Consider the following 16,649-nt stretch of genomic DNA (forward strand, 5'->3'; position numbering starts at 1 on the left):
GGAGCGGAAAACCATCCATCAGCCCCAGCGTAGCCCACGGTCGGGCGAGGGTACGGCCGAGAGGCGGAACCGAACCTGGGACCTCGGGGCATGGACCCTGCAGCTGGCTCTCAGAGCAGACTTCTTGTCGCAGTGCCTCGCCCTGGGGCAGCGGCCCACCCCCAGGAGGAGTGTGGGATACACGAGCACCAGATTTACCCCCCCAGGTTTCTTACTGAGCGCAGCGCGACGTATTCACACCAAAGCACAGTGGAGCGGGCTGCCCCTGCCCCCCACTTCCTTCCTGTCTCCGTCCCAGAACAGCCTCTCTTCCGCCTGACTTAGAGCATCAAGGAAAAGTCCAGGTGTGAGACAGCGGGAAGGGCACCAAAGTTCCTCAGGGCCAAAGAAGGACTCTGTGTAGCTCGAGGCCCGTCTCTCTCACCCAAGAGAAGCCGTTCCAACACGGTACCACCGCACCCACCGCCCGGGAGACTCTTCCGAGGCCATTTTAACATGGGAACGGGGGAGAGGCCATTCCCGACCACTGAGCACAGGGCTCCGGGCATCGGGAAACGCACTTTTCCCAGCACACAACCTGCTATTTCTGCTCCTCTTAAGTAGAGCTTGACGCTGGTTCAATAGACTGGGGGAGAGGAAAAGGTGAAGCCAACTGAAAAAAAGCGATACCAGTTCCTGGGATTTCAGCAGCCTCGCTGTCTAAGTGAATCCCGTGTGCATGTGAGCACAGCTGGCCCTGCCGGCGTGTCCGAGCGAACCGGGGGAGAGGTCTGTGACTAAGAGCCAGCTCGTACCAAACGCAGCCGCTTCTCAAGAGGCCCTGAGCGGGAGGGGCAGACACAGCATAAAGCAGGAAGCAGGAGCCCTGAGAGCTGTGAAGCGTGACCGGCAGGGAGATCTGCCATACTCTGCAACAGCCCTGGCAGCCCAGGCTAGCGAGCGACCTTCATCTCAGCAGGCCACAAGACAGCTGTGACCAAGGCAGGCTCCCGGGAGAGGGGAGTTTGGTTCCCGGCGCTCGTGTCGCTAGGACGTAGCAGCACTGGGATTGGCTGCAGGGCGAGCGCGCGGCTCCCACCGTGCTGCGTGCAATCGGCGCACACCCCACTGCACGCGCCCTGGCCATGCACGCGCATCCCTTCAGCAATACGGGCAGGGACCCGTACCGGCCGGAACCACGCCATCCGGTGCAGGCAACGGCAACAGAAATCTCTCGCGGGCGGCCCCTGGAATCCTGCCGGCCGGCGTGCGCTCGGGGCCTCACCTGGGGGTTGTCCATGTACCACATGAGAGAATTGGCCTGGGTGTCCAGGATGAAATATCTGCGCAGAAACTTGCCGCAGGTCTCATTTTCTTCAATGTCCAGAAACCCACAGATCCGATCCTGCCGATCCACATAAGGCATTCCGGGCTTCTTGTAGCATCACCCTAGAAAACACCAAGGCCTGCAGATGAAGCCAGGGCGCTCCCCAAGCCGCCCCCCCGGGCCGCCAGGGCAGAGAAAGGTTCCACAAGGGCCCCCCCGCACCTCGCTGCCCCTGCCCCAGGCTAGAGCTGGGGGACAGCTCCCTCACCAGGTCTGGGCAGGCAGGCGGAAGCACCCAGGCACGAGGGAGCCGTCGCTCTGGGTCACATGTAACCCAGGAGCATTTCTCTTCTCTGAGCCGGTTACCCAAACAGCTCCACACGGCTCCCAGGGAGCTGGCTGCTGCCTTTGATACAGCAGCGCGAGGCGGCAAGCGGGAGCCAGTACGCACAGGGAGCCGTCTTAAGAGCTGGCTCCCCACACGCACCCGCTCCTGGCAGCCACTGCTGTCCGGCTCTGGAGCCCTCTGTATCAGAGGCAGCAGCGCAGGGCAGCAGCTGGCTCCATGGGAGCTGGTTTATAAGCCGGCTCCTGGCATGCGCGGTCTCCCGAGGAGCTGGCTGCCGCCTCGCGTGTAATCGCTGACGTTTTCAGTGGCTACACGTGGAATCGAGTACTTGCATTTTAACATCCCTGGTAAGAACGCTGCTGAACAGGTGGCAGGGTCAGCTGCCGGACTGAGCCCTTGGACGGTATTCAAACGAGTATCCCAACTTCCCGCTGCCTGTGCTAGGATCTGCCATGTCCTGGCACGGGGCAAAGCCAAACCAACGCCCCCTCCCCCCGCAGGTTTCTGCTACCGGCAAGTTATCTAATGAAAGACCAAATCGGACAGGTCATCACAAAGTGGGGAATTCAAGGTCCTGGGGACACACGCAGGCCCCCCAACCGGAGTTCCCTGGCTCTGGACACACTGGGGAGCCGGGTGAACCAGCCACACAAAGGAGAGTGACCGAAATAGCTCCCCTGCGGAACTGCCTGAGCCCAGAGCGCACGGAGCTTCCGGGCACTGCAGCTGGGCTCTGTCGCTGCCAGCTCCTCAGCAACTCACTGCCTGAGCGCGCTCGTCACAGGATCGCAGCAGCAGGCCGCAGGGGAACAACAGCGCCAGGACTGAGCAGGACAAGAGCAGCAAGAGAACAGCCCAGTTCTACTCCCCAGGTGTCCAGGAAACGGCGAACTCGCAGCCAGCAGCCCCTGGCCAAACCAAACCAGACAAGAACCGCAGATGGTGACCAGCCAGGAGAGCAAGGCACAAGTCTCACAGCCCAAGAACGGCAGAGCGCAAGAAAGAGAAGGCACGCTCCTAGGTATGCTCATCGGCACGCTCGTCGGCACGCTCCTAGGCACGCTGCGAGGCATACCCGCCGGCACGCTCCTAGGCATGCTCCCCGGCACGCTCCCAGGCATACCCACCAGCACGCTCGTCGGCACGCTCCTAGGCACGTTCCTAGGTATACCCGCCAGCACGCTCCTAGGCACGCTCCCCGGCACGCTCCCAGGCATACCCACCAGTACGCTCCTCAGCACACTCCCAGGCAAACCCACCAGTACGCTCGTCGGCACGCTCCTAGGCACGTTCCTAGGCATACCCGCCAGCACACTACTAGGCACACTCCTGGGCACGCTCGCCGGCATGCTCTTAGGCATACCCGTCGGCACGCTCGTCGGCACATTCCTAGGCATACCCACCGGCACGCTCGCCGGCACGCTCCTAGGCACGCTCGCCAGCATGCTCCCCGACCCGCTCCCCGGCATGCTCCTGGGCACACTCGCCAGCATGCTCCCCGACACGCTCCCCGGCATGCTCCTAGGCACGCTCGCCAGCATGCTCCCCGACACGCTCCCCGGCATGCTCCTGGGCACACTCGCCGGCATGGAAAACAAAGTGCAACTCCCGCAGGACATGCGCAGGGCTGGGATGCAGAGTGAGCAGCGACGATCAGGCCCTCTCTGGATAAAAAAGTGTCACTAGATCTACTCGAGCCACCAACACCTTCCAGCAGGACCCTTGTTACTCAGGGCCCCCCTCAACCTGCCACCTCGCCTCCGAACGCCCCTGTCCCACAGGGACTCTCCCCTGCAGCCGGGCAGCGCTTGAGAACAGCGGCGGCCTGAGCAGGAACAAACCGTCCCTCTGAAGAAGTCGAGAGCTGTTCAGCGGGAAGGACGAGAACGCGGGAAGGGTCCGCCCTGTGGAGAACGAAGCTCCCTGCCTGCCAGCCCCGGGCTCAGGCACCTGAGAGACAGTCAGGGAGGGAGAAGAACAAGGGACCAGGTGTGACGGGTGGTGGCTGGGACCCTGGCGGCTGGTGAATGTAGGGCTGGGGCAGGCAAACCCCTAGCCCCGCCCCTTCTGCCCAAGGCCCCGCCTCCCTCAGGAGCCAAGCCCCGCCCCCCCATCTCTGGGGCAAGCTCTCCAGCCCTGTAGCATGGGTTGGGTGCACTGCCCCAGACCCGTAGCCTCAGCACGGCTGAGCAACATCCACCCCGCGAATGCCATGTGAAGCATCCTGGGGGGCGGAGCGTGGGCGGAGCCATGCCTGGCGGTTGGGGAAGGCATTGCCTTGCCCCGCCCCTTATACCCGCCGCCCCTGCAGCTGGTCTGTGCTAGCACCCCTTGCTAGAGTTGCCTTACAAGCCGTCATTTACAATCAGTGCAAAGTGGGTGCAAAACCTCACCCCAGTGGTGCGGCAGCGCTTCACACGAAGGACGTAACGGTGCAGCTGTTTCAACGGGTAACCCATCAGCACGAGCTCATCGGTCACCCAGTCACACAGGGCAGCAAGCCGGCTCCTCGGGGGCAGGCAGGATCCAGTGCTCACGGGGAGCCCGTTTAAAAGAGAATCTGCAGTGCGGTACCAGCAGCCTGGAGCGACTGTCCGCCAGCCCCACTCCCAGGGAGCCAGCGTGTAACCACGTCACTGCTAGGATTCTTAGTGGCTACACCGTTACTACAGTCACCGGTTTGTAACAGCCCTGCTTCCCGCTCAAGACCCACTGGTGAATCAGGCTCTACGGGGGAGCTCACTCCAGATGTGCTCTATGGGATAGACTCTCCCCGGCCGTGCACACTGTCCTCATCTACCTGCGCGCACAAGACACGAACCCCCGACCTACTTTGCACGGATCGCCATGCCAACGCCAGGTGCAGAGCAGTGGCGAGTCAGGCGCTGTCGAGGAGCCGAGAAGGCAGCGAACCTTAGAACTGCCTTGGGCAAGAAGCCTCCTTCTTAATGATGGTGACTGTTGGGTGGCGGAGTGGGAGGGGAGCTGTACACGCAGAAGGGCTGGCTACAAACATCCAATGGGTATAGCTGGGCTGTGAGCAGACAGGCGAGGCCAAGGCAGCAAGCGAGTGCCACTAAAATTGGCAGCACCAAGGGCAGCTAAGGAGGAAACTTGCCATTGCCTGGACATTTGGGATGGGATCTGATGGGGGCAGCCCTGTAGGACCGGACTGTCCAGGAGTCGGACAAAGGGGATAGAGAATAAAAGTGTCTGCTGCCCTCTGCTCCTGTTCCCAGCATCAGCAGTTTCGAGCCCTGGGGATGCTCGGAAGCAGGGCGGGAGGAGACGAGAGGGTTGACTGGCCCGGAAGGAGCACCCAGCCGAGACGGGGGCTGCTCTGACCAAGCCTAGCGCACGCCTGTTAACGCAGGGGATTGCCAGCAGTCTTACTCAGAGCCGCCCACAGGCTGGAGGGCGGGGAGGGGGGATTCCGGCTTGGAGACCTTTGGACCGCCTGAGAATCAGATGAGCCATTGGGCCCAGACAGAACACAGGAGACCTGGAGCAGATCTGGAATCTATGTTAATTATTAATCCATTAAGCCACTGCCTCAGAGACAAGACAATGCACAGCACAGCACTGGGCCCCGGCCAAAGGAGTCAGCCAGCGCTGGCTTTCCCAGGCTCTGCAGACACGGGGGAGCTGTGACAGGGTGACGAAGGGGCGTCGTTAAAGCAGCACCGATCCCTGAGCGGACACGGCCTTTCGTATCGCAGCCCCCGCCTTGGGTTAGCTTAACCCAACTCCTGCCCGACCCCCGCGGCACAGAAACAGGAGTGCCCAGGCGGGGGGCTTGCGCGCACTTACAGGCGGCCGGCGGTTCCAGCCGTGCGACTGTTCGGGGAGGCCAGTCACTGTGCGTCGGACGGGGAGGAAGAGAAGAGAGAGGTGATCGGGGAGGTCGCCGACCCCCCTTGCTGACTCCACAAGCCACCCCGCTGAAATAAACGCCCCCCTACTGATGCCGATGGGGGCAGGCCAGGCCCAAAGGGAAAGGCATTCCCAGGCTGCAGAGCGTGTGCAGTAGCCGTCCGCTACTCCTCGGGGCACCAGGCCGTTCCCTGACAAGTGACATTCCCATAGATCACGGGGCCTTCGGAACGGAGCCGCTGCCGCCGGCGAGCAGCAGCAAACGGCTACTTGGAAGTGACCGTTATCAAGAGGCAAATTATTTTATTAACCTCAGTCGTTAGCTGACGTGTGGAGAGACCTACTCTGCTAGCAGAGCTCCAGGGGCAGCCAGAATCGCGGGGCAGGGCGAACCTGACCGGTGCCAAGCCAGAGAACTGCCGAACCATGGCAGGTCAGCGTTGTCTGGCAGCATCACCAACACGCCCGCTGCTTGCTGGGCTCTTAAAGACATTTGGGGTAAATTCGAGCTAAACAACAGCCCAGAGCACTGAGAGCCAGGCCTGGTGGCTGGAAACAAACTTTATGGGACCGAGGGAAACAGCCACACCCATGATAAGTGGACCCCCAGCTCACTAAAATCACACCGGCCCACGATGTCGCTGGCCCCAGAGAGGTTCCACCTGTACTAACAGGCGATCGCAGATTCTCCCAATTCAAGCACCGGGACATTCGGGGCCGCAGAACCCTTTCCCTGCAGCCGAGTGTGAACGGCTGGACAAAAATGCTGCAGCCGCTTATGGGTTTTGTTCTGCCTCGATTAACACAAGTGCGATCAAGATGCTCCTTCTGTGCAGGACAAGGTGGCAGCGACCACCCTCAGGTTGCCCTGCTAGATGTGCACATCAGCGGGCAGAGGAGATACTGATCGCGCTGAGCGTGAAGTTCCAGCATGTGCTCGTTTGGCGCGTGCTACCGGGGGGCAAGCTGCGTGCAGGCCCTTCGCCCTGGGGAGGATGCTGCCGGACAGAGGGTGCAGCCCCCCAACCCGCCGCCTTAGAACCAGCTGCAGTACCATGAGCGGGATTCTCCTGTCTCCCAGCTCCGGCAATCCAGCTGGAGTCAGGACGAGTTTTCCCAAAAGAGTTCAATCTTGTTGTAAAACCCAACCCTCACGCAGTATCTGACCCCTTCAAACAACGTACAAATCGGCCAACCGGCTGCACGGGGAGATGCATTCTGGGAAGGCTACACGCCTGCATATTTCAACTCTGGCGTCGTCCCCTGCTGGAGGGGGAACAGAAGCTGAACGTACCGTTGATCTGTTCTTCCCTAGCATTTCCTACCGCAGGCCTATTTGCATAGAACCACGGTTACCCATCGTTAGCTCACAGCCCTGACACTGGCTCACAACACACTAATAAAGGAAGAATGACAGGATAAGGCTAGTAGAGCCTATAATGACTTGAAGGCCTCTTACTTCACAGCCAGAACTCAGTCACCAATTACTTCCATTCGGAGATTGTTAGAACAAACAGCTGATTTAGTCACTAGTGCAAGGACACAGGCTGGAATAGATTACACACGTTTCTATTGTCTGTATCCTACAACAGTGGACGACTGTACCTTCGCAGCCGCAGAGAACTGACTGCAAAAAGGCAAAGAAACCGAGTTGTGCTGATGCTTTACAACCAGTGAGCATCATTTAGAACCGCTAAGGAGTCCCTGAAGGCCTAGCAATCAGAAGAGCACGTCCCGTTAGACTTTGAGTTACATACATGATGATTTACGAGCGGGGGAACGACGCTGAACACACGGAGCTACAACCCCTGGGTGAAGTCTGCATCTGATTTCTGGAAGCCTGTCTGAAATCTAGCGCCGCTCTAAAGCATTTCCCAAGCCCAGCCGTGGAATTAGGCCCTTAGGATTTCATGACTGGTTCCAATTTATGTCAACACGCAGCTAAACTCAACACAGAATGAAACTCCTGCTTTCTGGGATTCTTTCCTTTTATCACCATTTCAAGATAGACAAGCAAAAATTCATAAACGCATCCCCTTTCGAGCTCCCCACCCCCATAACTCTCAGTCCTCGCCTGGTTCAGCTAACGTGATGATACCAGCAAGGAAGTGAATGGAAAAAAGCAGAAGACAATCAAGCTCTGGGATTTCTCCCAGCATACCAGAAGGGCCCGGCACTGGCCCCTGAATAAAACAGCCCCACCCGGAGTTAGAGAAAGGAAAGGGACTCTGAAGAGCCTTCCACCCCCGTTCTAGCATCACTGTCAACTCCACGAACCGTGGGGCTACAAGGGGCAAAGTTCCCGAGAACTGAACCCCGCAATGTCTGTTCTCAAGGAGAGGGACCCTGCTCCTTTGATGTGTCCTGGGATGAACGTTATGGCCCCTTCGCTTTCTCCCCCGCCGCCGCAACAGGGAACAGCCGCACTCCCGATGCCCATCTTAGTGCAAAAAGAGAAGAAAAACAAATCTTCAAACGCATGTTCCCACAGTGCCAGCGCACGGCAGCCATGAGAGACAGAATGTGTTTATGGAGGACAGAGCGACAAGGCGGGCGGGGCAAGACCTTTTATTGCAGCAACTTTCGTTGGCGAGAGAGCAGCTTTGGAACTGACGCAGCTTTTGAACCCAGGCTGGTCCAATAAAAGATGTTGCCTCCCACACTTTGCTGCTCTAATGTGCTGGGACCAGCACAGCTACAACCACCCAGTTTACATGTGGATAGACAATTAATCCAGATTAACTAAGGGCAGGAATTTGAAGTGAATTAGTTAAACCACATTAAATCGCCGTGGGAATACGGGAATTCCTCATTTAACACGTGCCCGCTTAACACGTTTTCACGATAGCATGTTTTTTTTTAGGGATCGTTTTTTGAATTACACGACCGTCCCTGGAATAACACGATTTCCCCAGCTAGCCCGTTGCTGGTGGCTGCACAGGGCTTCCCCCACCTCCCTGCAAAGCAGCAGAGGGTTCGCCGCTCACGGCACCATTCCTCGGTGACCCCCCCTCGCTGGACGCAGTGCAGGTCCCGGCAGACCCATCACAGGAGCATACTCCCAACCCAATCCCCCTCCCCTCTCCTCCCCTTCCCTTCCCCAGAGCCAAACCCCTCCCCTCCCTGCTGTAACCCAGCCCCCTTTCTCCCCCAACCTCATGTCCTGGTCCCAACAGACACCACCGCTTGAAACTCAACCCCCACCTTTTCCATTATTTTCAATGGGAAAATTGACCCGGCGTAACACGTTCTCACTTAACACGATCATTTTCGGAAACACGCCTATAGTGTTAAATGAGGAATTACTGTACCATGATTCAGAACTGAAGTGCCCTTCACTTCCAAAGTGAATCACACCAAATTAAAGCAACTTTCAGTCCAAACAGTACCATCCACACGGGGATTCAATTCAGTGTAACTATTCCACTTCAGAATAGTTAATTTGGATTAACTGGCTGGATGTCCCAGCATAGACAAGCCCTTAGATGGTCCAGTATGACACAGCCAGGTCAATCCAGGGCGCAATGCCAAAGATAACACCACGGAGCGCTGTGTTTTGTCAACGGAAGAGCAATTGGTTACAATAAAAGGGTATGCTGCTGGCACTGGACACTGCGAGAGCCTCAGTACCTGGCATCCCTGAAAACAATGGGAACCAAGATACATTTCAGCTGGATCCACTCCAAGCAAACAGCATCACTATCAACATGGATCTACCTTTCTGGATCTGCAGCCTGGCCAATGCCTTTCCGACAGACCCGAGACCACGGCCGCACTCTCGGAAGAGTTTATTGGGATAACACAGAGCTACCTCAATGCCACGGCTCTCTTGGGCCACTGCTTTATCACCCCTCCTCCACCAAGCCTCTTCCCTTCCAAGGCACCGACCACCGAGCGCACAGTTATGAAAACAGCCTCCGGGACGAGAAGGGATCATTTAGCCTTTTTGTGACACGATCAAATCTGCAAACCCCACTTCCGTTTACCTCTGCTCTCTGAATGCACCTTCATTGAAGTCTCCCCGTTAACTCTTAGCGTGCTGGCAGTTTCCAGAGGAAGGGCAGGCGAGCGGGAGAACAGATGTACTTATTGTGGAACAGCGTCAGCCATAAAACCCAGGCTCATTCCAAACATTTGTCCTTGTTCCACAATCACCCTGCCCCAAGGAAGGCCTGGCAGTGGAGAGGTTAAGTATGTCAGCGCCGCGTCACCCTCTTCATCAAAGAACCGCCAGAGACAACTCCATCGAGTGAAACTCACCAGCAACTGGGACTCTGGACCTAAACTCTAATCCCACCTTCTCCCCAACCCACTGGCCGTATTCCACTCACTGGGGCCAGCATTTTGGGCAATGACAAACGCACACACACACAAGCCAGCGGCCACCCTCGAAAACGTGGCGCTGAGCCTCTCCACTTCAGTCTTCCCACCCGTAAATATTCTGCTGGGGAAGGTTGAGGGGCACAGAAACACGACACACTGCTATTGAGGAAAGTGCCAAGGCCTGTCCCTAGGGAGGCAGGCAGTGAAACTTCCAGGGCCTGTTAGGAAAAGGTTCTTGCAATAGGCCAAGGCTTTCAAACCAACTCGATCGCGGCTTTCCCCTTTGTAACCGCACCCCACAGGGAAGCTGCTGGCTTCCGAGCTGCAGGAGACTCCTCTGGTCCGTTGGGACGGCGCAGGCTGGACGGAGCTCGCATTCATGCCAATGGAAGCCCTTTGTGGGTGCTAGACCCCAACCCCTGAAGTCCAGGAAAGTCCTGGGAGCCAGGGCAGGGCTACAGAGAACCCCTCCGCCAGGAGCCAGAGCAGAGCGCATGGGCTGAATTAAAACCTTCCCAAGGAGCCTGCTGTGACCAGGTCACCGTAAACCCCCAAACCCTGAATTGCAGGCATGCCCAGGCACGTTCCCGTGGAGACGCAGAACGGGGGGGGCCCTTTGCCGGCTCCCCGAAGGATACCCGGGCATGAAAGGCCGGTTGGGGTCTGCAGGGAGCCGTGGGGCACAGGGACAAGCCCCCTGGGGGGGGGGGGGGAGCTCAAACAGCCCGGGTCTGACTGAGAAAGGAGCGGGTCTGTGCCTGGATGCTCCCAGGGCGCCCCAGAAATCCCCCCCCCGCTACCACCCGGGGTTAGCCCAGCCTCTCCCCGATCGCGGCCACCCGGAGAAAGGGGGGTCAGCCTGGCACGACCGCGCCCCACGGCGGTGCTGTCCCCGGGGGCAGGGGCTACACTGGGGCGTCGACCTCCCAGCCCCCCGAGCCGCCCGCTCCGGCCCACTCACCCAGCGGCGTCTGCGGGCATGGCCAGCCGGGCGCAGCGCTCCGCTCGCTCGCTCGCAGCTCCGTCCGGCGCGGGGTTTTCCGGGTTCATTGCGCTTCGCCTTCGCAGCAGAGCCAGCCCCGGATGTGAGTGCGCGCCGGGTGCGCGCCGGGCCGGGCGCAGGGCCGGGCGGCTGCCCCAGGCAGGCGGAGCGGGCAGAGCCCGGCCCGGCGCCCCCCTACCCACAGGCCGCGGGGCGGGGGGGTCCGCGAGTCAGTTCTCACCCCCGTGGAGAAAAGTGCAACTTTGCACAAACTCCCCCCCCCCCGGCCCGCACCCCGCACCCAGCGCTTTCCTGGCGGCGCGCGGTGCGTGTCCAAACGCAGGAGGGCCCGAGAGCCGCCGCGCAGCAGCCCGGGTGGCCCAGGGCGCTGGGTCTCTGGTGTTTGCCGGAACATGCTGGGCGCCGCGCCGGCCCGAGCGCTGCTGCTGTGCTGCACGAACAGAAGGGGGCGGCTTGGCAAGGGGCCCGGGTATCTCCTGGGGCTGGGAGCCGCAGGTAGGTCCTGGCGCATCATGAGGCCTCGGCGCTCAGGACACGAAGGCGCACGAGTAATCCCACCCAGCGAAAGTGCAGACCCCACGCCCCGCACTGTGCCGGGCCCGGCCTTCCCCTGACGCCAGGGACCTAGGCACAGCAGCAGGGTGCCTCAGAAGCCAGAAAAAATCCTTCTCCGGGGAACTGAGGGTGGCAGCGTGTGGACACGGGCCCTCGAGCCACAATACTTGTGTTGCTCACGGGTCCTCTCCCCCTGCCAGCGACAAAGTTCTGCTACAGCTCCTGCGCGGCGAGCGCTCCCACCAGCAAATGGAAGCCGCTCGTGGGGGGACGAAGTGTTTTGTCAGCAAAGGTTCACGCGCGGGCTTCTGACGACAGAGCTGTGTCGACACGGCCCGGTGGCTAAGAGCTATCAGAATATGGAGCTATGCCATCTAGAGCTGGAAGGGACCTTGGAAGGTCATTGAGCCCAGTCCCCTGCCCTCACAGCAGGGCCGGGTTAAGGTGGGGGCTAGCCGGGCAGCTGCCCAGGGCGCCAACCTTCGGGGGGTGCCTGATGGCAGCTGTAAGGGGCGCACGGCGCACCCAGCTCCTGGGCTGCAGCAGCTCCCAGCGGCCGCCCGGGGCAAGGTCCGTGTTAACTCCCACAGCGCCGGCCAGCAGCGCCCTTCTCCTCCCGCAGCCGCGGGGGCCTGCACGGCCAGGCTCAGCCTTCCCCGGGCGGCCCCAGGCTGCACGCCAGCGGTGGTAGCCAGGCCAGGCCAGGCACCTGTGTCCTGCCACTGCCAGCTCCGCGCGCCCTCCCCCAACCCAGGGCGCAATTAAACTGTCTGCCCAGGCACCGGAATGGCTCAGTCCGGCCCTGCCTCATGGCAGGACCAAGCACCATCCCTGACAGATTTGCCCCAGACTCCTAGATGGCCCCTCAAGGATTGAGTTCACAACTCTGGGTTGAGCAGGCCAGTGCTCAAACCACCAAGCTACCCCTCCCCCAGAGCAGACACACAGCCAGGGCCAAAGGGTCACTAAAAGCCCCAAGTGGCTGATTCGGCACCTGAACGCTCCACTGATGGTTGCTCATGGAAATGGGAGTGGAAGAGCCAACGATGTGGATACAAGGCAGGGAGCAGTGAAATGTCCAGCCAGAGGGTCACAAGGTCTAGTGTCACTTAACACAACCCTCCGCTGCCACCCAGGTACCTGAGACAAGTCTTGCCTTTAGAGATGCGGTTTAGAGTGGACAGGCCTGGGACAACCGTTCGAGTCACTGGGTTCCTTTATCCATAAAGCACCGGGCCTGTTCCTGTCTCCAAAGCCCCTTCCCCCCAAACGCTGGCCCGGTCTTTGATGCAGACGGCAATACGCCACATAGAGGGCTGGCTGTTCAATGCCTAATTCGCCCTAGACCCCTCTGCTAGGACAAAGCACCTTTCTGTGCTCAGCGGACTGGCTCCATTACCAGCAGGCTCCTGGTTCTGTAACTGCCGGGGGAACATGCGCAGGATCGGTGCCATAAACATGGTGTCTCTCTCGGTAGAGCCGGTTTGCAGAGAGCAACACTAGCAGTTCTGGGGAGATTGCTGGATATCTTTTCCCAGCACTGCAAGTACGAGTCTCTGACTCCCCTTTGCTAACGTTTTTAAAGAACGGGCAGTCGTTTTGAAAAAAACATGATGCACTATATGAAACACACTAGATGAAATCTTATTACTTAAAATACTTGCTTTACCCCTGAGCATTTCCTGTGGTCTGGGCCATTTTTAGAACAATTTGTTTCCCTCCCATGCTAAAGACACCACCCAACTGCTGTTACTACAACCGTGTGCTCATTGTTGTCTGCCCATATTCGGGGCCTGCACTTCCTCTGGGAGGCAGATAAAAACCGCATTGGCTGCCGTGATGAGTAGGCACTGACCCGCTGCAGAACGGTGTGCCAGAAGGCACAGCAGCAGGGGCCCAGGTCAGAGCATTTAAACGTGCATAAGCCCATCCCTATTCAGCACCAAGCCTGTGCTTAAAGTTCACCACGTGCTGGAGTGTTGCGTTGAATAGGGATGAACTGGGTAGCAAATTCCTGCAGAAACATAGGCCAGAGTCCCGCTCTTGGAGAAGAAGCCCCCTTTTTGCAGAGCCCAAAGATAAAACCCCTGTATTTCTGGCTGGGTGCAATAGTCCAGGACTAGCCAGCGGAGCAGCAAAAGGCCTAGGTGCCACTTAAGACTTCAGCCTCACACACGGTTGCACCCAGAGGGCCCACAGTGCCATGTTTCCAGCGCCTGTTACATGAGATTACCTGTAACAAGCAAGTCTCCAGCAGTTTGACCGTCCCAGCCGCTGATGCTGGCTTTTGCCCAGTGACCATGTGTGACGTAGTGGGGGTACCTTGCTGGTTGCTAGGCTTGGGTTGTGAGTGACCTCCACTGGCTGCTGGCTGCTTGCTGCTGGCTGCAGCACGGCCCAGCAGGGCAGGGGATGAGTCATTATGCGAGGGGGCTTCGAACCTGTCTGACCAGTGATGTCCCAGGGAGCGGAACAATGGGAACAAGGGGAGTGGAGCCCTGGCTGGGGGCAGGGCTGGAAGTGAGGGAGTTAGGTTTCTGTCTGGGAGCATGAAGGAGACAGCCTAGGGAAAGGGGCTGGAATGTAGGGGCCCAGTCTCCCCCGTCTCAAGGGGGGCTGAGGCATCCTAGGCCTGCCCTGTAACCAGATTACATCCATGCTGTGCTGTATCCTGGAGGAGCAATAAACTCCCTCCATTCTACCGGCTGGTGGAGTCTGTCCGTGCCATTATGGGGGTGCAGGAGACGGGAAAACCCCAACGCGCTGTCACACCATGGCAAAGGCATCAGGCGGGAAGTTTCTCTCGACACCCTCTCCAGGGGTGGATGGGGGTTTCCTTTCTTCCTGGTGCATCATCGCAGGACGATAGTTCCAGCCCGTCACCGGTATTTTGCCCGTCAGAGCGATCCCTGCCACCAACCCAGCCGTCTCGTGGAAACCATGACAGCCTCAGAGGGGTGCCACGTTGCTCTGGACCCACCGACCCAACGGGGAGTCCTGGGGCACTGTACAGGCACCCTGAGTTATTTGGGCATCCGCTTTGGTGGGCAACACCCCACTTTGCCTGTGGGCCTGTAGATGCCACGGAACCCCAGCTGCGTTAGTGATGCCACCGGGCGCGAACGGCTGTGCCGGCGGGCTGCTTGTGGGAACGTGAGACCCTAGGTGCCACATTCCGAGGGACTTCCCCGCTGTTGCACCTGATGTGGCTCTGGGCTGGAGGCAGAGGTGACCGTGCACGGGGCGCCCTGGCGCTCAGCAATGGCAAGCGCGGGCCGCGCTGCAGGAGAAGCCAGCAGGGAGCTAGCTCGAGCTGGCAGGGGCAGCACCTGTCAGACACGTTGGGGTACTTTCCCCGCTGCCTGGAGGCTGCACACAGCGAGGGGGCTGGGAGTCTGCGCCAAGGGCCGCGATGGGGGATTAGTCATGCCCCAGCAAATCATTCAAATTGCGGTGTTCGCGTTTCTCCTGGCTTCCCCTCCCCCCGCTGGCTGAGTCCCACCTGCTTCTGGTGACAGTCAGAGAGCGCCCCCTCGCCTCCCTCCTTCCTCCGTGACACTCCCATCCGCGGGGGGGGGCGCTGAGGCCCCCAGAAGCCAGCCCTTGGCCGGAGACGCGCTGTGCCACGGAAGCAGGCTGCACGCTCAGGGAAAGCAACGCCGCCGGGCCGGGCACGGGGGCAGATTCACCAGCTGCACCGTCTAAATCCCCCAGGCGGCTTGTCCCCACGGCAGGTTGCCTGACATCGTGGAAGCGCCAAGGCTGAAAAAGACGTACCCCCTCTCTGCAAACCGGGAGGGCCCTTCCCTGCCTCCGTGCCCCCACTGGGGTGGGAAGGCGGCTGCCGGTCACAGCCGGCACCACTTCCAACCTACCAGAAAATGGCTCCTCTGCCTCCCTGGCCCAGGCTTTGGAAGAGCCGACGTGCGCGCGACCACCCCGGCGCTACGCGGCCCTTTCCTCCAGGCACAAGGCGGGTGGAAGAGTCTGCCAGCGAGATCGGGGGGCCTTTGCCAGGCCCAGGGCATCTGAGAGTAAGGCCTGGGGCTGTGCAGAGTCAGGCCCACCGATGAGCAGGGGAAACGGGGGTTTCATGGGCTGCCCAAGGAGATAAGACCCCGAGCCGGCTGCCCAGGGAAGGGGGTGTAGTCAGGACTAGAGGGGCTTTACCTGATTCCCTTTCCGATGTCTTTGGAGGTGGGCGCAAAATGCTGCAGCTTCGCTTGCTCTCTGCTTTGGTGGCTCCTTTTTAATGCACCAGGGCGTTTTCTGGCTCTTTAAAAGTCCTTTGTACCCCAAACATTTTGGGGCAGCTTCTCCAGCCCTGGGGATGGCGGAGCACATGACGCTAACTATGAGTTACACAGAAAACCAGGCGTGTTTAGAATCCTAGAACACTAGGATGGGAAGGGACCTCGAGAGACCATCAAGTCCAGCCCCCTGCCCTCCCGGCAGGACCCAGCACCGTCTAGACCATCCCTGGCAGGTGTCTGTCCAACCTGCTCTTCAATATCTCCAGGGATGGGGATTCCACAACCCCCCTGGGCAATTTACTCCTGTGTCTAACCACCCTGACAGGTAGGACGTTTTTCCTAATGTCCAACCTAAACCTCCCTTGCTGCAATTGAAGAAATACGGTAAACAGCTGCAGGATTATGCTGTTAAACACACAGCAGCACATCTGCCATGGTAACTGTGTCTGTCTAATGCAGTGGCAGGATGCAAGTTTCTGTGTAGGAGAAGTGTTGTGCAAACTATGCTCAGTAAACCATGTCTTGGCTGAACAGAGACTCTGTAGGTGGATTATCCACAGATGGATGTGGCTTTTTCACAGCTAGTTTTCTTAGTTTGACTTATCTACATGGGCGGTGGGTGATGCAGGCAAGGGACGGTTTAGGTTGGACATTAGGAAAAACCTAATGCCTTCCCACAACTGCCCACGCTCCCGACTGTCTGGGAGGGCAGGGGCCGTGGTACCCCAGCCCCGGCCGTCCAGCTGGCCAGGAAGGATTGGGCTTCAGGGCTGGGGACGGATTAGGGAAACTGAAGGGGCGGGGTCTTGGATGAAAGGGGCGGAGCCTCAGGCAGAAGGGGCGGGGCTGGAGCATGCATTCCCCAGCTGGGCCTTCAGCCTCCACCCATGCTTATCTCACGGCTAAATTATGCTGACGCATCGCTGCCTGTGGGATGCTCACAAGCTATTTGCCACCACGCTGGTTTCAGGTATTTGCTGCCCCCCC

The 16,649-nt window shown here is 59.3% G+C and overlaps 1 protein-coding gene across 2 annotated transcripts in view; it reads right to left on the bottom strand.

Moving 5' to 3' along the window:
- PLEKHA2 (pleckstrin homology domain containing A2) overlaps positions 1-11,054 on the bottom strand; it is a 44,839-nt gene extending 33,785 nt beyond the window's left edge. Inside the window, exons 1-2 of one of the 2 annotated variants that reach the window (XM_075911001.2) lie at positions 10,813-11,054; positions 1,265-1,428 (exon numbers count right to left, since the gene is read on the bottom strand). In XM_075911001.2, the coding sequence (XP_075767116.1) occupies positions 1,265-1,405 (141 nt within the window). In that variant the 5' untranslated portion in view covers positions 1,406-1,428; positions 10,813-11,054. The remainder of the gene's footprint in view (positions 1-1,264; positions 1,429-10,812) is intronic. The other variant, XM_075911000.2, reaches the window with a different exon arrangement.
- Between the last annotated feature and the right edge of the window lie 5,595 nt (positions 11,055-16,649).

This window comes from Pelodiscus sinensis, chromosome 28, assembly GCF_052426305.1.
Source record: "Pelodiscus sinensis isolate ZL-2025 chromosome 28, ASM5242630v1, whole genome shotgun sequence".
Classification (NCBI taxonomy): Eukaryota; Metazoa; Chordata; order Testudines; family Trionychidae; genus Pelodiscus; species Pelodiscus sinensis.